General features: G+C 40.3%; 2 protein-coding genes across 5 annotated transcripts; both read right to left on the bottom strand.

The window, feature by feature from the left end:
- Positions 1-84: 84 nt before the first annotated feature.
- Positions 85-4,573, bottom strand: cfap161 (cilia and flagella associated protein 161). Of its 3 annotated transcripts, none has more exons than XM_067589673.1 (8): positions 4,374-4,572; positions 3,284-3,373; positions 2,955-3,172; positions 2,778-2,859; positions 2,001-2,036; positions 1,714-1,836; positions 1,442-1,515; positions 85-358 (listed from the first exon to the last, which is right to left on the bottom strand). In XM_067589673.1, the coding sequence occupies exons 1-8, from the start codon at positions 4,443-4,445 to the stop codon at positions 172-174; spliced, it is 882 nt and encodes a 293-aa protein (XP_067445774.1). In that variant the 5' UTR covers positions 4,446-4,572; the 3' UTR covers positions 85-171. The 3 variants fall into 3 exon arrangements, with proteins under 3 accessions (XP_067445774.1, XP_067445775.1, XP_067445776.1); XM_067589674.1 differs by having other exon boundaries at positions 3,284-3,438; positions 4,374-4,439; XM_067589675.1 differs by lacking the exon at positions 3,284-3,373 and having other exon boundaries at positions 4,374-4,573.
- A 338-nt stretch (positions 4,574-4,911) lies between these two features.
- Positions 4,912-10,486, bottom strand: cers3b (ceramide synthase 3b). Of its 2 annotated transcripts, XM_067589671.1 has the most exons (13): positions 10,290-10,486; positions 9,995-10,068; positions 9,722-9,767; positions 8,709-8,885; positions 8,455-8,572; positions 8,009-8,127; positions 7,859-7,916; positions 7,443-7,493; positions 7,253-7,345; positions 7,001-7,129; positions 5,978-6,084; positions 5,736-5,889; positions 4,912-5,571 (listed from the first exon to the last, which is right to left on the bottom strand). In XM_067589671.1, exons 4-13 carry the CDS (start codon positions 8,879-8,881, stop codon positions 5,452-5,454), a joined length of 1,122 nt encoding a protein of 373 aa, XP_067445772.1. In that variant the 5' UTR covers positions 8,882-8,885; positions 9,722-9,767; positions 9,995-10,068; positions 10,290-10,486; the 3' UTR covers positions 4,912-5,451. The 2 variants fall into 2 exon arrangements, with proteins under 2 accessions (XP_067445772.1, XP_067445773.1); XM_067589672.1 differs by lacking the exon at positions 10,290-10,486 and having other exon boundaries at positions 8,709-8,882; positions 9,995-10,269.
- Between the last annotated feature and the right edge of the window lie 174 nt (positions 10,487-10,660).

Here is a 10,660-nt window from a genome sequence, read left to right as displayed (position 1 = left end):
TTTGGTTGGCTAATGTCTGTATCATATCACCCCCGGTTGGAGTCCAGCCTGGAATCTTTTTGCACAAGAAGAAAAAATCAGAGGCCCAAACAAAATAAACTTTATTTTTTTAAGTAGTTTTTGTTAATCATCTGTCTATTTGTACATGTACATCAGTGGATTTTGTTGGATTTAGATGCTTGTGTTGGCCTGTGTGAGCTCCACGTCCTTCGCTGCTGACTGCGGGCGGTTGAGAAGTACGAGCCCCTCTCCCGCAGGGTCAGAGGTACACAGTATCCAGTGGTTGTTGTCCTGTTCAGCTTTATGGGAGTCCAAGAAAGTGTGAGCCGTCACCTCATACTCTTTGCCATATGTGGTCCTGCAGGGATACAACTGTTACCTACAGAACGACAGCAGGCATGTAGGCACTGTAACATGACTTCTGGCTGCCATATTGGAGGCCCTTATCTTTTGACAACAGCAGCTGTGAAGACCTGCTTGTAAAACTAAATGTACAACTTGACCATGCCGACAAAAGTGAATCTATGTAGTTTATTTCTTCAAAATTTGAACAGGAAACTGATTATTTTTATTTAGATACATCAGATTGTATTTTTAGTTTAAGAGAGCTGATTCTTCTCAACCTACAGCTCGGTCTTGGAGTGGGCTGCAAGCAGCTGGTTTTTCATGTCAGTGTAACCTAAATTTGAAAACAAATCCCTTATCAGGCTGTTCACTTTTACTCACAGTAAGCTGACCTACATCCACACAGCAGTTTTCTCTCTGAGATACAGACAGGCAACAAATTAAAGGAAAAACCGATACAGGTCTCAATGCTTGACCTCTACAGTGAGGGCATCTAGTAGCTGTTATGCTGTGGGGAAAAAGTTGTTCTGAGTCATCACCTTTATCCTATGATGACTGGTGTCTTCCAGGATGACAGTGCCTCCATCCACAGCGCACGAGGGGTCACTGAATGGTTTGATGAGTATGAAAATGATGTGAATCATATGCTCCTGTGAATTGCGGAATTGTCATCCTGGAAAAGATCATGTCCATCAGGAAAGAGATGTTTCATCATAGGATAAAGGTGATGACTCAGAACAAATTTGTATTGATTTGCAGTGATCATTCCCTCTAAGGGGACAAGTCGACCCAAACCATACCAGCAAAATGCCCCCCAAAGCATAACAGAGCCACCGGAGCCCCTCACCGTAGAGGTCAAGCATTCAGGCCTGCACCGGTTTTTCCTTTAATTTGTCACCTGTCTGTATCTCTCTTTTTACACATTACATATTTTCCCATTGTTTGTGAGAAGCCAATTCTTTTAACAGACCTCCAAGTTGACATCAGACATGTGTCTGTAGTAGGAGAGCAACAAAAGCCTTTATATTTGACAAAGCAACAAAGCAACATGTTGTTCTTTGTTTAGGGTTATTTTTAAAAGAAAAATGGAAAATACCAAAGGACTTGATCACCCAGAACAGCAAGAGCCTGGTTTGTCTTGCAGTGTATGATCAGCACTCTCACATTTGCCTGTAAAAAAACAAAACAAAAAAAAACAACCAAAGCCCATCAAGACTTCCATGGAGATTCTCAATGCAATGGAGGGGAGATAAAGCAGAAGAAACACGGCATCCTGTATGCTATCATCAGTTACAGCTGAAAGCAACAGAAAATGCTGATGTTGCAACAGGTGGAATGGTTAACTATGAACCAAGAGTATGGACTTACAAGGACAGGCTGACCTTCATATTCAAGCCTCTCCTGGGGATCAAAGTGCACCACTTTCCACCGTGAAAGAAAGGAAGCATCGTCAGTCAAGTTTACTTCCTGGAGGCGGGACTTCTTTGCACACTATAAAATGAGTCATGTGAAATCTTGTGAGAAGGACTAACATAAATACCGCAGTCTGCTTTTGAATTGCACTTCCCCTTTGTTTAATTGCCATCACACACGGTGGTTGCTCAGTCAGTGCACTGTATTCTCCTCGATCATCTTCACTAAATAACTTGATTTACCTTTTGAAAATTCTTCAGGTCGCTTGTCAAGTAAAGCTGAGGAAAGAGGGAAAGAGAAAATACAAAATCATACCAAATAACACACTAAAGATGTGATTTATGTTGTTTCAATAACAATTATACACACAATACAAAGTGAACCACATTTACATCATTGTATGACAGGATATTACCAGCGTTTTGTCTTAAACTGAATGTAAAATATAATTTTAATTAAAAAAAGTGAGCATATCTGTTCAATAAATTGAATGGTAAAACATTGATAATTGAATGATATTCACGTAACTGGGCAAATAAGAGGGTCTCTTATCATTGTTAGATGTTAAAGGGGTATTCAAGGGGACTTGAAAGGACTAATTTAAAAATCAACGGTCGAAATTAAAGCAGCAGAGGCCAAGATATTTGGACTTTTACAGAGTGTCTACACAGGGTGCGTAGCAAAAGCAGCAGAGGCAGTTTCAGTCATCTTTCTGTGTTTACAGAAGCTGCATTTGGCCACAGTACTGAGTGTAGGTCACATGCATCTTGACCTGAAGGATAAAAACATGATTCAGGGCACGGTTTTGCTTGTAAAGTGAAAGAGCTGATTCGTGGTCTGTGTGGACAGCTGTACCAATTAAAAATATCTGTTCAGTCAGATGCACGTGAGATAGATGACTAAAAAAACGTAGCTAAAACGCCTTCTGTGTAGACAAGCTGTTAGTCCTTATATAGGTCAAGCTCCATCCTCCCATAATACAACTCAGTTGAATCTGTCAGTAGACCTGGTTTACTTACACCCCTGGCAAAGCCACTCGTAGTTTTCAGGGCAAAACTTTGCTCGAAATGCAGAGTCGATCCTTCAGGACTTCCATCTACACTGTAGTCATACAAGCAGTGTTGCAGGTTTACATCTGGCAGTGTTACCATGTGTGTCGAGGTGAACAGTATGTTAATGTAGATTTGAGCGTGTACCTGGTAATGATGAAGGCCGTGCGTGTGCAGGGCTGAATACCTCTTCCAGCACTGATTCCACATGGAGCTTGAATGCCAGGCGAAGGAATCTTTGTCAAACTGTTGATATCTGCGTTAATGCTTAATGCGCTATACTCCCTGTTTTCTCCTCCCATGTTCACCAACATCACAACATCCCCAAAGTGTAATCCTCCATCCTTTGTCACAGCGAGATCCACCTACACACATGGACAAACACCGTCATCATCATTATCATTACCACACTAATCATCATTGTGCTATTATTGTTGTTGTTGATGATGTTGATAATGAGCTGGAACTAATTTTACCGGTCTCAAAATGTTCTGTTTGAGGAAGTCTACTTTCTGGGTAGCAAGCTCGCCCCTCTGTTTTTTCTCCAGGTATTCTTTCATTGCATCCTGGAGACACATCAATATACAAAATGTGTATTCTTTAATATGTCTCCACTGCTGCTGCTGGAATACTGTAAGTAAAAAGACTAAAGCAATATAATTCCATCACAACTGGGTCAATTTTCAGTCACGTCTTTCTTGCTCTAAATCCCTTTTATTGGCCAAATGACAAGCACTGTATTCTGGCCTCCTCTCTCACTTTTTTCTTTGTTACTGAATACTCCCTCAAGCGTTTCTGTTTCCCTGTGTATCTATTTTATGCTTAAACAAACATACTGGATTGGAAGACTTCATTTGACCCAGAATATAATAAATACTTTCATTTAGATGTTTTTTAACCACTTAAAGGATTTTTCAAGTCTGTCCTAAAACAACAGTCAGATGCCCAAATGAACATTGAAACATGTTTTTCTCGCCTCTCATCATTCCTCCTGTTCATACTGGCCATTAGAAGATCCCTTCATAATGTACTTACAATGTAAGTGATTGGGGACAAAATCCACAAGTCTCCTTCAGTGCAAAATATATTGTATTTGTATATATGTATTTAAAAGCTAATATGAAGCTTCAGCCATCCAAATGAGTCAAATCAAGTAGTTATCTTTCAGTGTTACAGTCTTTTTAGGGTCAAAGTCCCTCTTTTTGTTACAATACTTCCACCACAGCTCAATAGGGAAACGCTGTCCGAGGAAACATGAAGAGGGAATTTGATGCTAAAAAGACTGTAAATGTGGCAGATATCCACATGATATGACTGACTCAGACTGCTGAAGCCTCATATAAGCTTCAGATAAACTTTTAAATGCATTTTTGCACAAAATGACTGGACTTTGTCCTCCATCACTTACATTGAAAGTGCATTTGAAGGAAATCTTTTAATTGCCAGTATGAACAAGAGGAATGATTACTGTGAGGGAAACCTCTTTCAGTGTTTAATCAAACAACAAATAAAGAATAACGTTATCTAAGATTAATACGTTAGGTGAGAGCTTTATTTGAAACAAACCTCTTCTAAGCGCAGGTCCTCGTTCCAGTTACCGATTCTCACGTTAGTCCGATACGTTCTCACATGAGCCATACTGGCTGTAATATTGACTCTCTGTGTACTAATAAAATAATAAATTATCCTGCTTCTTGTGTTTGACCCCTTAGACGTCGCTTTTAGGCACTGTTTGTGTAGCGGTTTCTATGGTAACTGATGTTTTCGTCTTCTCTCAGCTCCCGCTGAGTGTCGCGAGAGGGCGCGCTGGTACAGCCGCTGAGCATCATCAGAGTTGGTGGGAGCTGATATTTTTGCTCTTTCTGCTTCTTACACGAGCATGAAGAGATCATGAATTGATATTGACCTATAAATAAACCTTTAAAAAAACCACATACGTCACAATAATAAAAAAAAAATCCCTGTAGTTTGGTTTTGCATTTACACCCCACACATGCAAATGTGCCCCTCCATGCATGTAGGCCTCAAACGTCAGTATTGACATTTACATTATTAGCTATCATCTTCAACATCATTCAAAAAATACAAAAGCTACACATCAATGGAGTCTTCTTCTTTTTTTATTGAGGAGCAGAATAATATTGACAAAGAGAAGAAGTGAGTAAGTACTCTATTGATCTCTGTGGGGAAATTGATCCTCTGCATTTGACCAATTCTGTGCCAGTGCCTTGGTCAGGGGCACTGACAGGAGACAAGAATGATGGTGGAGTGATGGGAGGAAACCGAAGCACCCAGCAGAAATCCGCGGAGACATGGGGAGAAGATGCAACTCCACACAGAAAGGATCTGGGACAGGCAGGGTTCAAACCCAGGACGTTCTTGCTGTGAGGCAACAGTGCTAACCACTCAGCCACCATGCTGCCAAGATAATATATTATTATTATTATAAAAGTTCTGGTTTTAGTGAGTTCCAACCATGCAGCTTCAATGTATTATCCTTCACAGTTCCTTTAAGAATAATATTCTCTGCTCAAGTGTATTTACTCCTTTTTATATGCAAATATATTCCAACCACTGCAATCCAGACTGAATCTGTCCAGGTGTCTGCGGTCCGTTTTCCTCTGGCTCTTTCTGTCTGTGTGTATTAGTGGCCGTTGGCCCGACCCCTGGCTCCAGAGCCAATAATGTGACTCAACTTGTGGTTTCTTTCCTTCGGCGAGTCACTGTCATTCTCCTCTTCATCGCTTCTGTCGTCGCCTTCCAGCTGCAGGATAAAGATGAGTCACAGAAGAGAGGTGGAAAATGAGAGCAAACCAAAAAGAGACAACATAGAGAGATGTGTAGTAACTTGCAAGATTTACGTAGTTTGCAATAGTTTTCCTTCCTCTGTAAAAATGCATAGACACATGGATACACTTGTAAACACACCTTGCTGAAGATAAACTTGTAAAGCATTCGTGATATGAGAACAGCCCAGTAGAGGTGGAGTATCTCCAGAACTACCAACATGACGTTGAAGAAATAGTAGCCAAAGAAGGGAGCATAATTCTCTAGCGGATACACCCATGTACAGTGGATCAGCCTGTGGAAGATATGCACATGTGACATTTTTACACTTTACACCAAGATCATCGTGCATCATGCCGCATCCTTTCATTTTACACACTTACCAGAAAGGAAAAATCACAAGTCTTGTCAACATAAATAGAACTGTAAACACCGCAAACATGGCATCAGCAGTCTTATGCCACTTGGCGTAGTTGAATACCTTTGCACCCTGTGAGATAAAACAGGGAAAAGTATCAGGTTCAGTTCTTTGTTTTACAGAAACAGTTCACAGACTGTCATAAAGTCAGACCAGACACAGTTTCTATTTATGTTGTTTATGAATAAAGTAATAATCCCAATGCAAGATGGGTATTTTTCAGAATGCTTATAGAGGCAATGGACATAAAATTAGTTAGATTTTAGCTGAGACTCCATCCAGAGGAGTGTTGATTCAACTCTATGTCAGTTATTGGCTTCTAAAGTAATACTTCTCAGATGCAGTTTCAAGAGAATATTTATATTGATAGCGACACTGCTCTGATATTTGCTGTTTAAAATAAAATTTGAGCATCAAGCGTCACACAATGTCATTCAGCTACTTTCTCATAGTTTAATACCAATTGCTGTCAGTTAATTTGAGCTGAATTCCTTATGTTTGTGCACAGCTATTGCATGAATAAAGAGAACAAGTTAAGAAATACATAGTGGGACTAGGTACCGCCTTCATGTTTATTGCTGTGAAAGTTCAAACTCAACCTGATGTTCATGCAGGAGGGATGGGCAGCACTTGTGTGTCAGAGGGGGAAGTTGAGCGTACATGTGTATTTTTTTTTGTCTTCAGACAGCTTGAAACCTGCATTCAGTGACTTAAGCAATAAATAATAATGACTGAGTATTGAATGTGTATATGAAAACATATAACACCTTTTTTTTGTTTGAAGACCAAAAAAAACAACTTTGCTATCTGGAACTACATCTTTATTTTTTTATTATATGTAATAAATGTTTCTTTAAATCAGTCTGTTAATGTAGAACAGACAATGTGATATCTCACCGTTATCTGCAAACATCACACCAGCCTACATTTTGACAACAGATATCACACAAAGATAAGCATGCACATGCACTGATGTAACTGCACTGACCTCGAGCAGGATGTCGGCTGAGTCATGTACTGCCATCACAAGGGTTCCAACACGGATGTAGTTTGAAATCCAGGAGAAGCTCAGCAGAGTCAGTGTGGCTATATGATGAACCACCTGCTCCTTGAAGTCCTACACACATACAGATGACAAGTGAGCACGTACATATGTGCAAGAATGCACAAACATATGCGCATCCCCAACTTCCCTTTTTTTATTAATAGACACAAAATGCATTCACATCTGCACACTCACCTTCCGTTTCACATCAAATGAGAGGCTGAGGAGCAGAGAAAGGTAGAAACCCATTTCCAAGAGGTAATACCAATACTGAGATGGCAGCATGGACTGCATGGACACATAACACACATATTTACTGTATATATTATACTGCTTTCTGTTATTTTGTACAAGCTATCCTGATAGCAATGCTAAAAACACTTACCTGTTTAGGGAAGCCTGCCCAAACCTCCTTCAGATTATAAAGCCAAGGTTTCTAAAACCAACAAAAACAGAGAAGAGGAGTGTGAGGGGGTTGGAGAACAGCCTTGAAAACAGCAGCAAGGGTAAATGTTGGCCAACCAGCTCATGCATGCTTGTCTGTTATGTCAACTGCCAGAGTGTGAGAAAAACCCTGAAGCGTAGAGAGACATGAAATAGGAAGAGACATCAGGAGTTTCACATGCATTACTGTGAAATCAGACTGGTAAATCCAAATAGGAAGATAGAGGGAGAGAAATATCCCACAGCTGCAAAGCAAACAACTCATGCAATGGAGAAGTCAACTGACACAAAAGACAAATCCTGCAGTAGAAACGGTTCCTGTAATAAAACATGGAAAAAGGCCAAAAAATTGCTTACATCGTACAGAGCAAGGACTCCGCCAATGAATGCAAAAAAGTAGAACACACATCTCCAACTGTTGACAGAGAAGACCAATAATGACACACATGAACACCTTAGTATTTGTGCACACATTAGTGTACTAACGTACACACAAGACATGCTCACCTGGCCTCACAGAATCTCTTCCGAAGCCCTGGACGCTCCTGGTTTCTCCTCCTTCTGAACCAGACTTGAACTCTCCTTTCTGGCCAACTGGTCTTCTTACACAGAGACGTCACATCAGCCTGAGACACAAGGGAAAGAAAATTTTTACAATGCTTTCCACCCTGGGATGCACACTCTCAAGAGTTATTTCATTTATTTTAACTCTCTGCTTATCTTTATTAATCTCCCTAAGTACTTTGTTGTTAGCAAAATTTATTTCATTTATTAGTATATTTTGTAGTATCAAGTATATAAAACAAAAATTCCCTGAACAATAGACTTAGATTTTTTACTTTTACGTTCATTACTGTATAAAATAGGTTTCCTTGTCTGGATGACACTTTCACTCCTTGAGATTACTGCATGTAAGCACCTCTCTTTTTTAGTGAAATGACCCTTTAACATGCCTGCGATGGAAGCCGTGCTTGTCTGCAGAAGTAGTTTTCTAGGACAGGATTTGGTTCTGCTGCGCAACGCACCCTGTCCCTGACTCCCCAAACATCAGCCAGCGGTGTGGCCAAGTATCTGCAACAGCAAACAAGCAGCAGGGAAAGAGAGAGGACTACATCACCCATGAACATTTGGTTAGTAAATGTCTGTCAGTACATCATACTGTAGAGGAATTCTCTGACATGCAGGCCCACATTCAGTCTATTCTCACCTCTCAAACAAGAATCTGACTAAGAGTAGGCAGAGGGCGCAAGGCAGAGCAGCGTAAAGTTGAGAGGCTTTAGCATAGACACGACCTTCACTGTCCTCCAGATCGGACCAGGAGACATTTGCTGGCAGCCACAGACGCTCCCACCACAGCCACTCACTGACCGTCTGCAACATGCTGCTGAAATATACCCATGAAAAAAACAATTTGGGACCATGATGCAAAACATTTTATATTCAGATTCTAAAATAATATTTTTCTTAAATGTAAAATTCTGAAAGTAAGTAAAGATAAGTCTACTTGGCTCCATGACAAAAGTTAAGCTTGATTTGTCATAAAGCAGGGTGAGTTTTACCATTTGCTTCTAAAAAATAAGATTTTAAGACATGTAATATGATAATGATGAGTTAAAATTCATGTTTTTTCTTTTAATTACAGTATGAAATTATGTCAGCTGGCCAAAGTGGTGCACATTCACTATGATTGTATAGCAGCCAAACCAGTCTGGCAATCTGAAGCAGCCAGGGCACCAGTCCACATGAATTCACGTTCAAAAATACACCATTATTTTGTCTTGAATCTACTGAATTGTGCTTTTTTTTAGTTGTCAACACTATGCTTCTCCACTACCTCCCACTGGTCCCTGACAGAGCAACTGCACTGTGGACATGCAACCATTACAGGAAGTGAGTAATTTGAAGATGAACAGTAGATATCAAAGGGCAAGAAAGATAATAAGGGTGAGGAGCAATTCAGGGAGATAAAGATTACAGAGAAGTAAAGTCCTTCCTCTTGTGGACTCTGCCCATAACAGTGTAGATAAAAACATCACCAGGACTGTCAGACATTAATTTCAAAATTGGCAGTCAAAGTTGTCTTTATCTGCCTTAACAAACATAAATATTAGTAAATATTGACTGGCTTTTATTCACTGAGATACAACACAACTCATATTAGTCTGTCCCTGAACCTCAATGTTAGTTAATAAGTCAGCATGGGAAAACGAGCATACATACCTGCAGGCAGTGTTGTCTTGACAAGTTCCAACAGAAGAGATGGAAGCTGAGGCAAAAAACAGAAGGAGAGTGTGTGACAAAGTCTGGTGAAACTAATTGAAATACTGTATGAAACCCAAGCAGCCGCAGCCCTCCATCTGATCTTCACTTTTATGACTTTTATGAAGTGATAATAATGGATAGTAATAATGATAATTTCATGTCTACAGACGTCTAAATTATTACAGAACACATAAATAAAAAGGTAATGTATGTACACACACACACACTCACCTTCGGTATGCCCAGCGTGGGTTGTGCAGTGTATTTTCCAGGGGTCTGTCTGTGTGAAGCCAGTCTACAATTCACTTATACACACACAAACCAGATAACAGATTAGATCCTCTGTTCAGCTATAGTAGAGCCATTCTTCAAAGACATAGTAAAAAGTAAAAAAAAAAAAAAAAAAAAGAGGGCAAATATTTACTCCTCTGCTAATGTCCCCTAATCTGAACATGTACCTCATTGTGTGTGAGGCAACAGGCTCCAGTGAGCATGTTGATTTTTGAGCATGCGTGTGGTCGCTCACCTGCTTAGAAAGCCTGGGATCTTTCCCTCCCACTCTGTCTGCTCTTTTGATCACACCCTTGTAGTTACCTTTTAATATAAGGCTAGCTCAGCACTGGAAGCCCCAAGCTGCCCTTGGAAGCATTTTGCATTTTCAACTGCGGTACATGGTAAGCTGCAGCAGTCATCTGAGCACAGACTTGTTTGTGTATCCTCACCTGCAAGAATTCCCTTGGAATGCTGGGAAGCCCCCACAAAGGGCCTATTCACTGGTGGGACAGGGGAGGAGGAGCCAGTGCAGGTTATGGATTGAGGAGAAAAGGGAACTTTCACGGTAAAGAGAGAGAGTGAAACATTACTCTGCATAAATAGCTGCCTTGGTTAATAACAAAC

Source organism: Thunnus thynnus, chromosome 5 (assembly GCF_963924715.1).
Source record: "Thunnus thynnus chromosome 5, fThuThy2.1, whole genome shotgun sequence".
Taxonomy (NCBI): domain Eukaryota; kingdom Metazoa; phylum Chordata; class Actinopteri; order Scombriformes; family Scombridae; genus Thunnus; species Thunnus thynnus.
This window is presented reverse-complemented; position numbering and strand designations above follow the sequence as displayed.